This window comes from Quercus robur, chromosome 5, assembly GCF_932294415.1.
Source record: "Quercus robur chromosome 5, dhQueRobu3.1, whole genome shotgun sequence".
NCBI classification, from domain to species: domain Eukaryota; kingdom Viridiplantae; phylum Streptophyta; class Magnoliopsida; order Fagales; family Fagaceae; genus Quercus; species Quercus robur.
Window position 1 is genome coordinate 16,808,603 of NC_065538.1, and position 17,178 is coordinate 16,825,780.

At 36.0% G+C, this 17,178-nt stretch overlaps 1 protein-coding gene across 1 annotated transcript; it reads left to right on the forward strand.

Moving 5' to 3' along the window:
* The first annotated feature begins 2,667 nt into the window (after nt 1-2,667).
* Nucleotides 2,668-16,977, forward strand: LOC126727894 (uncharacterized). The gene is made up of 5 exons (XM_050433793.1): nt 2,668-2,810; nt 13,835-13,906; nt 13,978-14,049; nt 14,133-14,204; nt 15,204-16,977. Exons 1-5 carry the CDS (start codon nt 2,668-2,670, stop codon nt 16,975-16,977), a joined length of 2,133 nt encoding a protein of 710 aa, XP_050289750.1.
* The last annotated feature ends 201 nt before the right edge of the window (nt 16,978-17,178 follow it).

The following is a 17,178-nucleotide window of genomic DNA, read 5'->3' on the forward strand; positions in this document are numbered from 1 at the left end:
ACGCACATGTGTGTGCCGCTGAGCTTTGTAGCTCAATTAGTTGACATTTCTTGATATTTCAAATGAAGACATACAGGCCAAAAATGAATTGACCCCTTGTGATAAATTAATTGATTAATTAGCAAGTTTATTAATTAATCAAATTAACATGCAAAGCATGTGGTAACACAAAAAAATCACCAAATAACTAAATATGTAGCAGAAAATAAATGATACAGTAATTTGTTTACGAATAGGGAAAACCTACACGGCAAAAACTCCATCGGGTGATTTTCAGGTCACCACTCCCGAAATTCCACTATTAACACAACAAGCGGTTACAAGTAAAGGAATCCCAATACCTTATACCAACTTACAGTTGAACCCTTTCCCCAATACCCAATTGGACTTGTTCTGTAGTGACAATTTCTCCTTTTGATGCATGACTCCTAAGTATGTGACTAACTAATTGCGCGGATCCCAGTATGTGACTTCAATCACCAACTAGAGTGTTAGAATAATGTGGCCCAACATAATATGTATGATGCCTCTATTATTAACAAATAAATATTCAGTCTCTTGTGAAATTATGCAATATTTTTATGATGTAAGATATTGATATATTGAAATATGTCTACTTGATTTAGTAGACTAAGATTATGAATGCATTCATTGTAGTTCTTGACTTGACCATATCCATCATGATGTAGCCTATTCTGATAGGTACATTGTTGGACCATGATGGAAGGGAGGTGCAAGTTAAAATTGCTCAGACTATGGAAGACAATAAGGGCTAGTCTTTCGATGGTTAGTGCATAATAATCTCGGAAGTCCTTCCATAATGAGATTCATGCACGTTGAGTGTTGGCTTTAATAAATCTATCGTGTCAATACCAGTAACTTGAACTCCTATTAAAGGCGTTGTCATATAGTAGTTATGGATATGAACGATAGATGAATCCATGTAATAGTATGGAGTTACAAAAGTAATAACACATTAATAAACTTCTTCATTAATGAATCTAATTAATAAAGTTGTTTATTAACAAATGTAACATTTCTGTTACATGAAGTGTTATTACGATAGGAAGGATTTTATGGCTAGTCATGTCCTTTCTGAATATTATAAATATTGTCAAGGCCACACTTGCAAGGGGGTGTGAAAGAGAAAATAAAGCTCTTGTTAATCCTTACCAGCTGGGGGGAGCATCCTGATTGCTTGTGAGGTCCTTGAATAACATAATCTAGTATGTAAATTTCTCACATCTTATTGTTGATTTTTATTACATATGCACATGATATAATTGTTAATTGATAGATGTATTATATTTGTTCCTCTTGAATTATTACTTTTTAAGTATAATTCCAACATAGAGAAGGTTGTTGGCTGCAAAGTTCTTTAGTTCATCCACACAATGAAGATCTAGAAGATGTTTGGTCACAAAACCCTACGGTGCATAAACACAGCAACTTCTTCAGAAGAGATGAACTAGGGTGAAACTTTGTCTCCGGTTACAAATTGCTTGAACAAACTTTGCTCAGCACTTGTGCAACTTGTGTACACTTTGATGACCCTTAAAATAATCCTTTTATATGTCTAGGGTTGTGAGAAAAGAAAGCTCAAACACATAATTACGGATTAGAGTCAAAACAAAACTGGAACTCTATTTTTCATAAAGCTCGACAGATACCTGTCTGTCGAGATGCTGTCGAGCCATGGGGCTAGAACAGCTTGTTAAGCTCGATGGATAGCTAGCTGTCAAGCTTTAATGAACAGCACTTCTTCAGCTTGAATTTTGGACAAACTTGCATGTCTTCAACACTTGATCTTGAAACATAATTTCTTGAAGTATTAAACATATCCTAGATCTACTCAAATACAAGTAAAGTGTGTTTTGTCATAAGATAAACCAATTACATAAAATAGTGACATATGTTCCTAATAAGTGACTCACATATGTCCTAACAATCTCCCCCTTTTGCAATCGGTGACAAAACCACAACAAACAAATGAGATATGAGAGAAGTCATAAAACACTCAACTCATATTCACTTGTTGAATACAATAAAATCTATCCTAACACAAACTCTTGAAAAACTTTGCAAGAAGAGAGTTTATGGTAAGTAGACTTTGACAACCTGTATTTCTGAAACACTTTAAACAAAACTCATCAAGGCATCTTTATGTGAAACAGAAATAATAGATTGCATACACGTAATACGAAGCATGTGCATAAAGAGAGAAAAAAAACAACACATGTAAGAGGTAGGTGACAGAAACATACATCAACATATAAAGAAGATAAGTACAATGTATGTCAAAAGTGATCACAAAACCCATGTACAAGAATAAATGTATCTAAAATAGAGAAAAGAAAAAGATACAAGTAATCCTCACTACATCCCTCAAAAATATCAACACTCCCCCTAACAAAATGTCCTATACTAACTCTCCCCCTAAGAATGACTACTCGGTAGAGCTAATATCTCCATCATCATCATCCGAAGCATCATCGTCATCATCCTCATCCTTAGAATCAGAGAGGAGGTGGTGGAGGAGAAGCCTTAGGAGCATAACCACCCATAGTTGCCTGTCGCAGTGCAATAAAACCGACACAAATGTTCACTTGATACAACTCTGTAGAGAGTGTATCAAGGCTAGCATCCATGCGCTGCAGCTGCGCCATGATGTCTCCTAGAGCCACATCACTCGTAGAAGAGGAAGGAGCAGATGTGGATGGAGCAGAACAAGAAGGAGCTGAACGGGAGGGAGGAGCTGCTGAATCCGACTTCTGTGACCTAAAATGTGCCTCGCTACGTTTAACAGTAGCGTAGTTTATGGCACACATGATAGAAAAATCGTCGAAAGAGGGAAAGGGAATAGAAAAATGGCATAGAATCCGCATGATAGCCGAAGGGAAAATGAGCTTATCACGGGTAGCTGTATCCCTATACACATATAAGATAGAAAGAATAAAATGTGAAGGAAAATCTATAGTGAGGTGCTCTAACAAAGCCAGCAAAAATCGAGCACAAGGCTCTGTGATAGAGTTATATTAAGAGAGTGGGTGCAAAACAAAAGTCATCACCATGTTCATGAATCTAGGACCTTTAGCAAAGGCCTTACATGGTGTAAACTGAAGATCACCCCAATCTGCGGAACGCTCACAGAAGGCGAAAATCATCTCGTCTTTGGACACAGTCCTCAGACACTCACAACCAAGGTAGTCAGGATGCTCTACCCTTGGAATGTGAAGCACATCCGCAACAAGCTGGGGTGTGACCTACAATGCGCGTACCTCGAATGCAAGTAGAAAAGAGAGGTACTGAAAAATCGAATCCATGCATGTTGGAGTAAAACTCTTGGATTAGCACGGATGGACAAGTGACCGGGACGTCACACAGTGACTCCCATCCCCAACTGTGAGTGACAGTGGGAAGGTCAATGTCGGCGAAGTCCACCAAAATGACTCAGCATTTCGAATGAACACCTCGTCAAGAAAAGTTCTCCGAGAAGTCCTTTCGGGCATCCTCATCACGGAACCGAATATGAGGAGTAGGATTAGAAGAAGATGATGCCCTCGGAACGAAGAGGGTTCCAGGATGAAGCAGATTTAAGCTTAGGTGCCATAGACACGACTAACGTAAATAGAAAGAGAGGGAGAGAAAAAGAAACAATCAGAAAAGTCCCAAAGAAATTCAAATATAACAAGTATATTGAAAAGAGAGTATGTATGCATGGGGAATGCATGAACATGCGATATGCAAAAGAAATTGCATCATGGGCTTAGCCCAATCCAATCTTACCAGCACACAATCAATTTGCACATATCTAAATGCATGATAATATGTTATAATACTTATGTGGTGCAATGCATGAGATTTTAAACTCGTTTAATCAAAAACCCATCCCAAAAATTTCAACAACAACTCATTGATTTTGAAAAACCCCAAAATTTTTCAAAAACCCCAAAACCTAGGTCTAATTGCATGAAATGCATGAAAAATGAGAGGAAAAAAAAACATACCAAGTGATTTGAAGCAAGGAAAGATCGAAAATCACGTGGGTTGAAGGTTTAGAAGGAGAAGAAAGTGTTTGGGAGGTGAATAGGGAATCGGAATTGGATCGCGAAAAACCTATATATAGATCCTTAGAAATTCTCGACAGATAGAGGTGTAGAGAGGGGTCGAGACATCTGTTGAGAAAGGTGTCGAGAAACATAACGTCGACAGATACAGCTGTCGAGAAGGTGTCGAGAAACAAAGCAAAGACACAAGAACAGAAGCTCGATCAACCCACCAGCTGTCGAGAAGCTATCGAGGGTCCAGGAACTTTCTTGATTGATCCACCTAGCTGTCGAAGATCTGTCGAGATTGCGATAAGAACAAAGCTTAAGAGCTCGACAGATAGCCAAGTGTTGAGGAGGTATTGAGGAGGTGTCGAGATAGCTTAAAACCGTTTTTCAAGAAGGGAAAAAATACGGATATGAATGCAATCAAGCATGCAATTCAACCGAAGATCCAGTCAACATTTTAAGCTCTCAAAATATCTCTCAAAAAAAATATTAAGCACAATGATCCCAAAAATACACACATACACTAGATAAGTCTAACCAATTTTACATTTCAAAAACAGCTTAAGATAGTTTAGTGAGCATACATTAACACATGTAAAACCTTGTGATGGCCAAATCACGTTGTACCTGCACATGTATCAAGAGTAGCAAAGAATATTGCGTGTTGTGTGTGAAAAATATCGCAAGATTGCATAAGTGTATACATGTTATGACGATTTGAGATATGAGAAAATTAATTTAACTCACACACAATCATAACTGTTTAATAGGGACTATCACCTTCGAGGTACATCCTATAACTCCCATATCTCCTAAAATACACGCTTGCAATCATATTTAAAGCATTTTTTATCTTTTTGCTTTTCATTTTCTTTGCATATTTTTATTTAAGCAAATCATGCATGGGCATATAAGAGAGAGAAAAGAAATACCCAATGATGTTAAGCATTTGACATTCCAATTTTGCTATGCCAAAGCACACAAATGTCATTGACACTGCACTTTTGCTATGCCGAAACATACAGGTGTCATTTCATGATTGGCAGGCAACAATGGTGAGATGGTTATTTATGCCTTTCTCTTAGGATTTTCTAGTCCTTCCCATCAAAAAGAGTGATATAAGTATTAAGTACAAGAGATCACTTAATCTTACTCATCACAAACATGAGTCACAAATCTCACTTGCTTAGTTGTGCATAGAGATGCTCATCTAAGCTACAAGAGATACAAAGTTTAGAAAACTTTGTTTTAATGGCCATCCAAGGTACACAAGTACCAATGTACACAAAACACACACTATTTTTGTATTTTTTTTTTCAATTTTTTTTTATATGAAAAACAAAACAAAGCAAAATTGAAAAAAAAAAAACAAAAACATGTTAAACAAAGTAAAGTATAAAAACTAGACTGACTCAAAATAAAAGCAAAACACACAAGTTATGCAAAAACAAAAACTCAAAGAGAGAGAAGAAAGTGATAAAATCACTTGGAGTCCTTTTTCTTCCACACCTTGGAAGAACCTTTCATTTGATTAAACCCTTGAACCGGTAGTGAGGGGGAAAAATTGAAATCGTTCAAGTTTTGAGAAGATCTCCAAGAGGAGAAAGAGAGGATTGAAGCTGATTCTGGTTCCCAGATGCTATCATGCCATTGCTCTGTTGAGTGGCTAACCACTTATAACAATTTGGTCGAGTATGACCAGCAACTCCACAATGATGACAGAGATGCTGCTTCTTTTGTTTAGGCTTTTGAGAGTTAGCCTTCTTAGCCCTAGGGTTTTTAGCTTCCTTCTTATCTTGCTTAGGGGGTACTCCTAAGATAGATTTACCTTTGTCTAAGTTCTCACTAGCTAAATCAGTTTTAACATCATTGTTCTCAATTTCAACATTATTGCTAGGAGGAACAAAAACAGTAGTACTAGTTGAAGCAATATTAGATGAAGAGAAACCATACCCTAAACCTATTCAATCAGAAGCAGATTTTTGAAGACTGGGCATCTCATCAAGCTTTGCACTTGAAGTCCTCTCCAATTGAGCTCTGACTTGAAATAGCTCCGCTTCAAGCATCTTAGTCTTCTTAGCTAAGAAATTGTTCTCGAACCTCAATACTGCAATAGTCTGATTAGTCTCATCAAACTTTGTGGAAAGCTCTTCACGATCAAGTTCTACATCACTAAGCTTCTTTGTGGTCAGCTTATAAAGTTTCTCATGTTTCTCAGAAAGCTTGTATAATTTCTCCTAGGTTGTATGGATATCATCTTAATCATCCATCTTTTCAAACTTAGACTCCACCAATTCCTCTTCTTCAACCACATCTTCAACAATCCCATCAGTAGGATTGACAGTGGTAGTGAAGGCATTCAAGATTCCATCATCCTCATTATCGGAATCATCCTAAGGCTTGGTGTCGCTCAAAGCAACAACAAGTGCCTTGCTCTTCCCAATGCTCTTGAGTTATGTAGGACACTCTTGTTTCATGTGACCGAAACTTTGACACCCAAAGCACTTAGGTCCTGCGGGAACAGTGTACTGACCGCCATCCCTTGCATTCTTCTTCCTTTTGTCTTGGCTCTTGAACTGAGAAGAACTGGATTGCCTACAGTACTTGTCGAAACCCTTTCCATTTGCATTCTTCATAAACTTCTTGAACTACCTAGTGATGTAAGACTTCATTTTAGAATCTTTATCATCAAAAGACTCATTCGTATCATTGCTCTTGGCCTTTAGTGCCATACTCTTGCTCTTACCCGACTTGCCAATTCTTGATAACCCTAGCTCGTAAGTCTGCAAATTACCAACTAGCTTTGTCAAAGGAATCTTGTCAATATCCTTTGATTCCTCTATCGCTGTGATCTTGGCATGGAATCTCTCGGGTAGAGATCTGAGCACCTTTCTCATAATCTTGGGTTCAGGAATGGTTTCCCCAAGATTGAAAGCTGAGTTCACTATGTCCTTGAGATTGGCATAGAACTCATCGAACGACTCATCCTCCTTCATCTTAATCTCTTCAAAGCTTGTAGTGAGCCTCTGAAGCTTTGAATCCTTGACAGCCTTTGTTCCCTCATAGGTTGTCTAAAGGATGGTCCATGCTTCCTTAGCAATTTCAGTGGAGGAGATCTTCTTGAACTCCTCATTGGTGACTGCACTGAATAAGGCATTAAACGCTCTGCTGTTGAAGTTTGCCGCCTTGATCTTGGCATCATCCAAATCGGCCGGTGCTTCTGTAGGCTTAGTCCAGCCTATCTCCACAGCTTGCCACACTTTCTCATCTAAAGATTGCAAGAAAGCTCTCATGCATACTTTCTAGTATGCATAGTTAGTGCTATCAAATAAATGAGGTATAATTAACAACTGTCCTCTACCCATGACAAACAGGGGTCAATGAATTAACGCAGCAAAGATTAAACCCTAATCAGAGTGTGCTTGCTCTAATACCACTTGATAGGCCAAAAACGAATTGACCCCTTGTGATAAATTAATTGATTAATTAGTCAAGTTTATTAATTAATCAAATTAACATGCAAAGCACGTGGTAGCACAAACAAATCATCAAATAACTAAATATGCAGCGGAAAATAAATGACACGGTGATTTGTTTACGAATGGGAAAAACCCACACAGCAAAAACCCTACCGGGTGATTTTCAGGTTACCACTTCCGAAATTCCATTATTATCCCAACAAGCAATTACAAGTAAAGGAATCCCAGTACCTTATACCAACCTACAGTTGAACCCTTATCCCAATACCTAATTGGACTTGTTCTGTAGTGATAATTTCTCCTTTTGATGCACGACTCTAAAGTACGTGACTAACCAATTGTGCGGATCCCAGTACGCGACTTCAATCACCAACTAGAGAAAGTTATTGGCTGCAAAGTTCTTCAGTTCATCCACACAATGAAGATCTAGAAGATGCTTGGTCACAAAACCCTACGGTGCACAAACACAACAACTTCTTCAGAAGAGATGAACTAGGGTGAAACTTTGTCTTCGGTTACAAATTGCTTGAACAAAATTTACTCAACACTTGTGCAACTTGTGTACACTTTGACAACCCTTAAAATAGTCCTATTATATGTTTAGGGTTATGAGAAAAGAAAGCCCAAACACATAATCACGGATCAGAGTCAAAATAGAACTAGAATTCTGTTTTTCATAAAGCTCGACATATACCTGTCTGTCGAGATGCTGTCGAGCAGCTATCAAGCCACGGGGCTGGAACAGCTTCTTAAGCTCGATGGATAGCTAGCTATCGAGTTTTAATGAACAACACTTCTTCAGCTTGAATCTTGGACAGACTTGCATGTCTTCAACACTTGATCTTGAAACACAGTTTCTTGAAGTATTAAACACATCCTAGATCTACCCAAATACAAGTAAAGTGCATTTTGTCAAAGGATAAGTCAATTACATTAAATAGTAACATATGTTCCTAACAAGTGACTCACATATGTCCTAACAATATCTATAAAAATAAACCAAAGATAACATTTTTAAACACAAGAAGCTCCAGAATGATCAAAGAAGATTAGACCCACTTTAGCAATTGACTTACCAGAAGCAACGCCCACCTCAAAAATTGAAGAGAATTTTTTGCCAGTGCAAGTGCTAGCTCATTTTTTTAGCACTAGCATCAGCCATTCCTTAAACTATATATATATATATATATATATATTGACGTGTAAAAAAATCATTTTATCTACTTTAATACATTACTTTACAATATATGCTACTTCAAATCTTCTATTACCTTATTTAAATACTTTTTTTATTCTTTCTTTCTTCTTTTTAATTCTTTTTGGTTCCCAAAGGCCCAACGTCACACACACACATACACAAAAAATCTGCCACTTCCTTCGCTGGACTGCAATATTTGAACATGGTTATAAGCATTAGTTGATGGGTACAATACATACAATTATACACAAAAGCGTTTCTTCACTGAGGCATTGCACAATGCACAAGGAAAAATTCCTCATATTGAAATTAATTGAACTTGCAAATCCTAGCTTTATTATTAATTATTATTTTTAATTATTCTTAAAATCCATTTTCAAAATTAATTGAACTTGCAACCAAAATTATGTTGTCGATCAATCACTTACACGTACACAATGGTCATATGGCTTGGTCGACCATAAAAATTGTTGATTTTACAAATATCCCTCTTGGATTTTCATGTGTTTTAATCTAGTTTTTTTCTTTTTTTTTTTTCTAATTTAAGTAATTAATCATTGGAAATTATGCTGAAAAACCATTTTAATATCTTCAAATGTCTTATTATTATTATTATTATTATTTTGAGATAACAAAATTCAAATGATCATTAAACTTTCACAAATGTAAATTTTTCGTTATTTATTTGACATTGTATTATAGAACATAATTACTCCAAAATATAAAAGTCTTGGTCGAACTAATTTTTTATATGTTTAATAATCCAAGCTTAACATTAATAGTACTACTACAATTGAACATTCCCGTGTGTAAGCATGAGTTATACGCTAGTTTAGAATAGTACATGTTGTGGGATACAGAAATTTGATAAGGTAACAATGCCATGTGTCATATCCGAGGCTGAGGATGCCACGTCGATGCCAAGAAGACCCTACCCTCAGATGGCCAGGCCGAGGAGGCGAGCCTTGACCACGTCAGTGACACATTACCAGAGGAGGTTGCACTATAGAGGAAGGGCTTCAGGGAGGAGGTCAGTCTTGTCATGTCTGAAGGGATGGAAGCTACCACCACATTTATTGCACCCCACCAAACCCTCTGGCTGCATTTATGTGGAAAAGACCCTTGAACAGTGTTGTCTAGGTAACCGCAACACACGGAAGGTTTGGGAAAACATTTGATGGGACAAGCACTCGAGTAGTGGCCTATGTGATCAACAAATGGAGGGCCAAGATCAATGAAAAGAGGCTATATAACGTAAGAAACCCTCCAGAGGAAAGGAAGGATCTGAGAATCGGTGGAGAAAACACTGTAGCAACAAGAACTGGAATTGTAATCGAGTCTAGAGAGAACATATTCAAGAACTACTCTCCTTGGATTTTGCTGAGGAAGGATTTCTTTGCATGAAGCTTGTTTTTCCTTATTTACTTCCCACCTTTAATCCGTTGTAAGCATCGTTCAATTCATTAAGTCTAGTTTTTGGCCCACTCTCTACAAATTCATTGTGTTAGGCTATTTGGACCTTAATCCTTATGACCCCAAACCGCGCCCTTACACGTGTGCTTAGATATAAATGGTTTTGATTTTAGAGGGGGAAAATGTCCTTACTTTAAATTCTTTTTAAAAAACCCATGACTAGCGAGGGTTAATGTCGAGATAAAATAAAAATCTCAATGTGTGAGGGCTACCTCGGTCACTCTTATGTGTGATCCATGGGATGCCTACTAGTTTCTTGTTGTTACAAGAGATTTTTCAAAAGTTTGGGGCTTAAGACCAAAATTCATGCAGAGGCGGCTCAACATAATTTGAGGCTTAAGACAAAAATTCATGCATTTTATACTAATCAAATCAAGGTTAATTTGATGCAATATTAAATACTTAATTTGAGGAATAATACCAACTTATTATTTTTGAGAGAGAGAGATTAATCTATAATTGGTGATTTAACACATTTGTAACATTTTTTTGAAACATTTTAGGGTTTCAATTGGGTTAGGTTGCTATTGGTCTTGTATTTTGGAAGCCTTGATACAAAATAAAAAGGAAAATTCAAAGTCTAACCATTGGATGGGAAGAGCACGGTAAAGAATGGATATTGGTGAAATTAGGGTGTGATTGGATGGTTTGATTGTGAGAGCAGACCGATCAAAGTACGAGTACACAACATGTAACTTTCATGTGCCAATTTATATTCCAATTCTTACTGTTGGATTTGCATAGCATGGTAAAATATTGGTGTTGATGAAATTTAAGCTCAATTGAACAACCAAATCGAGCTCAAATTAAACCATTTTTACATATAAGCAAACCCATCATTTGTTTTAATATTTAATAGCTAAACTATATTGTTCTTTTATAGTATTTGATATAGCTCACTGTGGAAAAGTTTCATATTGTTCTTTTAACATATGACATATAATCTTTTTTATTATCTAATTTTGGGGAGCTATTCAATTTATGAATTATATCTAATTTATGTCATTAATTAACCTATGTATTTCATATACATACTCCTATTTATTCTTGTTTATTATAAAAAATTATACTAATTGTTTAAACATTAAACCTTATAAGCTTCAAACCACATGCCGCTACATATATTCTAAAACTTAAATTAACAAAAAAAAAATTCTTATAACATGCAATTTCTTATAAAACTTTTTTTGAGCTATAGAAATCTTTTATTAAATGCCAAATATAGTCATACAAAGTAAACTAGTGCATACACTAGCATAGGTGGGACATTCACTACGTGTAGTGTAGTCCCAAATAAAACACCACAGAGAGCCATTAAGACCAAAAGAAAGACAGCTCCATGCCCAACATCACTATATAATTTCTTATATAACTTTTTTTTTTAATCAAATTTCTTAAAATTTCTTAAACCTTAGCGCCACATGTCCGTCAATTCCCCTTGCCCTCAAAAAAAATTTCACTTTTCCCTCTTAACACTCCCTACTCCTAACTCCCTCGGAACACAATTCCCCTTTCCCTCTAAAGTTTTTCACTTTTCCCTCTAACACTCCTAACTCACACCAACTGACAACACGAAACTGCGCGGCAAGACACCCAAAAAAAACAAAAGACAAAAGCGACTAAAGATCTCTCTACCAAATTCTCAACTCCTCACACCATGGCCTAACTCACTTCTTCTCCATTATCCCAATCACTTTCCTCCTCCTTCTTCTATCTTTCCCTCTTACACTTACACACCACCACCACCTTTGTCTCTCGCTACTGCTTCTCTCTACAAACGACGCCGTTTCCATTTCTCCGCCAGCTGCAACAGGCCCGTCATCTTCGCTTTCTCCGGCGTCGGCGTTACCAACTCTCTCCCGGTGAGTCTTTTATGATTTCAGAGAAAGTAGTTATTGAACCCGAGGGAATTTTATTTTTATTTGTTTATTTATTTATTTGTCACAGTTAAAATTGGAAAGGCTTTTGATGGATATAGTTTTATTTTATTTTATTTTTATATTAATATAATATGGTTTTCACTGTGTCTGCTTTACCAATATCTGAACCTAAACTTACCGAACATGAATGAATACATAATATAATACATATATCTCAATATATGTATCTGCTAGGTGATATTGAAGAAAAGAATACTTAACTTTCTAATATAAATTTTAGTTAAGCAGGAATTGGAACCCCACAGGTCGGTTAATGTGTGAACAATTTGTTAAAATCAAGCACCGCCTCTCTCTCATTCTCTAGAAAATTCTCTTGCATCCCTGAAATTTCTCCATGATGCTCTTTCAGGATTTCTCTATAAGGTATCTCTAGAGACTTCTATGTAAAAGTAAAATTCAGCCACAAATTGTTGAATAGTCTAGAGGCTGTCACGGGCTAGATATTAAAATAATAATAAAATAAAGCCTAGAACTACTAGAACTCTGGTGGCAAAAATTAGATGAAGCTAGAAGCTTCAATGTCGGTTGCTTAACTGATCTCATTCTTGTATAAATAGGAACCTTTGGTTCCCACTTGTGACATGAGCTGTAAGAGACTTGTGAGCTAGAGTGTGAGATTAGTGAGAGCTGTGAGAGATGTGTAGAGTGAAGTATCGTGAAGTGAGTGATCTGACATTAAGTTTTAGGTGAAGTAAATTAGAGAGAAGTGAAGTATTGTGAAGTGAGTGATCTGGCACTAAGTGTTAGGTGAAGTAAATTAGAGAGAAGTGAAGTAAAGTCGACAAAGAGGGAGTAAAGTCAACAAAGAGGGCTATAGTGTCAGTAGGTGTGCATGTGTATTTGGTGAGTGAGTGTATGTAATAGTGCCGTGGGTGTATTGATGCAATAATATAGCTTGTAAAGTCTTGTAATTTAAAGAGTCAAGATTTAAATAAAAGCCTCAGTCTTTTGTTCATCAATCTAGTGTCAAAGCTTCTGTTAACTCAACACAATTCAATTACATATATACAAATTTGGGCTTTGTTTCTTCTTTTCTTTAATGCCAATTCCTGTTGTAATTGGCATCTTGGTGGGGTAATTATGTACTTTTCCTTTTTAGTTAAGATGTTATAATGATAGATAAGGCTATTGGTTTTGAGATCCAATCTCTATCTCTCTCTTCTTAGTTATTTGTTTTCTGGTTAATTTTTGTTCTCTAGAATTATTGGTTTTCAACTGGAATTGGTATTTTCTTAAAGCATCAATTGTAAATTTTTATTGTTAGTTAAGAGTTAAGCTAGTTTTTTTTTTTTTACTAACGAAAGTTGGTAGCATCTGGTCCTTTGTCTATGCACCGGTTCTTTAATTGTTTGAATGTAATAGTCAATACATTCTTTTTCTTTTTAGTACCATCTATAACTCAGTTTATTTTTTTCCTTTATCTCCTACCTAAATAATTTGAAAGAATGATTATAAAATAAATCTTTTGTTTGCTGCTGTATTGGTGGTGCAGAGAGAAATAGGCAATTTGGCATGGTTGAATTTCTCTATCTCTTTGCTAAAAGATAGTTCCTTAATTAGGTACTTTTTATGAGCTCTCCTTAAAATTGCATGTTAGATACCATCATATTATGCTGATTCTAATTGCATTCAGTTTCTTATTCTCTTTGTCTCAATTTTTTCTGCTTTTTTCTTTATTCGCTATGACAGTCAGCTGAAGCGTCTTAATCTAAGTAGAGTTCTACCAACTGATTTTGGAAATCTTACTAATCTACAAGAACTGTAAGAGAGACATTCGTGTTTTTTCTGCATTTAAGAAGTTAATTAACCTCATCATATTATCATTTCTGCAGGTCGCTTTCAAGAAACCAGTTAAGTGGTGAAATTCCTAAGGGAATTGGTGAGATTGGTTCACTTAAGGAGCTGTAAGTCTTGACGTAGATTTTATTGCTTAATTAAAAGAAGAATGGTGTACAACTTGGGTTACAGTTTAAGTTGCATTTTATAGGGTTTTGGAAGCTAATCAGCTTGATGGACATCTTCCTGAAAACCTAGGAAATTTGAGCAACTTGAAGAGACTGTAAGACTTTTCCATTTTAATTTCTTCTTTTTATTTATTTTTTCTGTTTCTTTGTTTTTTACTCTCCCTGGGAAATATTCACTAATAATGCATTTTGGTTTAATAGGTTGCAGTATCTTTTCTGCAAAAAAAAGTGTTTTGTAATTCATAATGGGCAATGAAAACACACTGAGTAGAACCATAGAAGATATTGCTAAATATGATGAGCTAATTCATTGATTTTAACAATATCCAAGTATTTTTTTATGCATTGATGTATGTGTGACATAGTTTTTTTGTGTCCAGGGACTTTTATATTGGTCTATGGCATAGTGTTCTATGTCTTAGCCTCCTAGGTCTCTATATTGGGTATACAGGTATCAAACTTCTTGTTCTTCTTTTGAGTTGAATAAACATGGCTGTCCAACACTCTTTTGAAGTAGCTAATGGTTCCTAAGACCATCCACTAGTTCTTTTAAATTTACTTTCAATTCAGTCTTGAATTCAGTGCCTCTTATGGACTACACAATCAAGAACACGAAACTACTGTTACATGGATGCTTTTAGAGTGAATCTTGGTAGTAAAAGCACCAACTTCTTTTTCCTTTAAAGGTTCTATATAACCTTTGACTTAGGACATACTTTACAAAGATTGTTATGTTTTATATGCACCCTTACTTGATTTAGTAGAAGTTGAGGAAGAAAACACACATAGTTTTGTGGTTTGAATCAATATTTGAGCCTGTATAGGACCTGTATTGCTTGTATGGTGTTGCTTCTTACAAGATGGATGAAGCATAAGTATTGATTTTCTTTGCAATTTGTAGGCCTTGATATTGTTTGCAAAAGCTTTGTTGAAGAAGCAATAAAGAGTGGTTTTTGTTCCAATTCGATATGAAACTTAGCTCATGTTTGTTTAAAATTGACTTATGAAGATTTACTATCTCCACCATCAATGTTAGTTATGATTAATACAATGCTTTAAATGGTGTAGATAAAATGACGGTTGATAAATCTTAGATGCATCTTTCTACTAGATCGTGCATTGAAGATACATCTTTCTACTAGATTGTGCACTGAGAATATTAATGGAGTTGAAAACTTTCTTGAGTATGCATTTAAACATTCAATAGATGGAGATATGAAAATCAACTATCCGTGTATTGATTGTAGCAATAAGTATCGTAGGACTCGGGATGAGGTCCAGTATCATCTTTTATTTAGGGGTATAAGGAGAGATTATACTACTTGGTACCTTCATGGGGAAGGTGATAGTGAAGAGGAAGGTGATAGTGAAGTGGAAGGTGATGATGATGATGGTATGCTATATGGTGATATGTTTGATATGATCAAGGATGCTTATCCACAAGTGGTGTGTGGTAGGGAATCAAGTGGAAATGAACCACAAGAGCCAAATGGAGATGCAAAGAAATTTTATAGATTGTTGGAAGAGGTTAAAAAGCCTTTGTATCCAAATTGTGAAAAATATTCAAGCTTGTCGTTCATAGTCAAGTTATTGCACATAAAGTGTGTATCATCATGGAGCAACAAGTCCTTTAGTATGTTGATGGAGCTGTTAAAGGATGCATTTCCTATGTGTGAGAGACTACCTAGCTTGAACTATGAGGCAAAAAAGATTGTCAACGATATAGGCCTCCATTATGAGAAGATAGATGCGTGCAAAGATGATTGTGCACTTTATTATAAGGAGTATTTAGAAGCAACTCAATGTCCAGTTCGTAAACTTTCAAGATGGCAGCCAAATAAGGGTGGTAAAAGGAAAAATAAAAAGGTACCATGGAAGGTTTTGCGGTATTTTCCACTTAAATCAAGGCTACAACGATTGTTTATGTCAACAAAGACTGCCGGGGATATGAAATGGCACCATGAAAAACATGTTAATGATGGAGTGTTACGACATCCAGCAAATTGTGAAGCTTGGAAAAAATTTAACCAAATTCATAAGTCATTTGCAATGGATCCCCGTAATGTTAGGCTTGGACTAGCTATAGATGGGTTTAACCCATTTGTAAATATGAGTATTAAATACAGTGTCTGGCCTATTATCTTATTTCCATATAATCTTCCCCCTTGGATGTGCATGAAGGAGCCTTACTCATTGATGTCATTACTTATACCAAGCCCAAAAGGTCCTGGGAATGACATTGATGTATTCTTGAGGCCGTTGATTGATGAGCTGAAAGAATTGTGGGAAGATGGGGTGTGTACATATGATGCTTCAACAAAGGAGAACTTTCAGATGAGAGCAGCAGTGTTGTGGACTATCCATGACTTTACTACATATGCTGTTATTTCTAGTTGGAGTACAAAGGGAAATTTCGCGTGTCCTTGTTGTCATAGTGAGACTACTAATTGCAGGTTACGAAATGGATATAAGATATGCTATATGGGACATCGTCATTTTTTGGCCTTAGACCACAAATGGCGTAATAAGAAGTCACAATTTAATGGTAAAAAAGAAAGGAAGACTTCACCCAAACGGTTATCTGGTGATGATGTGTTAAAACAAATTCGTCCGTTAAAGCCAATTATATTTGGGAAAGGCCAGAAAAAGCAATTTCTAGAAGGGCATGGGCAGCTTCATAATTGGAAGAAGCATAGCATTTTTTTTGAATTGCCATATTGGAGAACACTTTTGTTACGTCACAATTTGGATGTGATGCATGTTGAAAAAAATATATTTAACAATGTGATTGGGACAATTACGAATATTAAAGATAAAACGAAGGATTCTTTAAGCACTCGTCTTGATCTAAAAGAAATGGGCATATGACATACACTCCACGCCATAGAGGTTAATGGGAAGATAGAGCTACCCCCAGCTTGCTATACACTGTCAAATGATGAGAAAAGGGCCATATGCTTATGTCTAAAAAATCTTAAATTTATGGATGGCTATTTTCAAATTTATCTCGATGTGTGAATATTAAGGAGAGAAAATTTTCTAGTATGAAGACTCATGATTGTCATGTTT

What these genes read in the sequence shown, in the direction of transcription:
- LOC126727894 (XM_050433793.1), top strand. Translation starts at nt 2,668, where the DNA reads ATGTCTCCTAGAGCCACATCACTCGTAGAAGAGGAAGGAGCAGATGTG. An exon ending in ATTGGTTCACTTAAGGAGCT is followed by an intron (nt 14,050 to 14,132) that starts GTAAGTCTTGAC and finishes TGCATTTTATAG; the next exon opens with GGTTTTGGAAGCTAATCAGC. An exon ending in TTGAGCAACTTGAAGAGACT is followed by an intron (nt 14,205 to 15,203) that starts GTAAGACTTTTC and finishes GATAAATCTTAG; the next exon opens with ATGCATCTTTCTACTAGATC.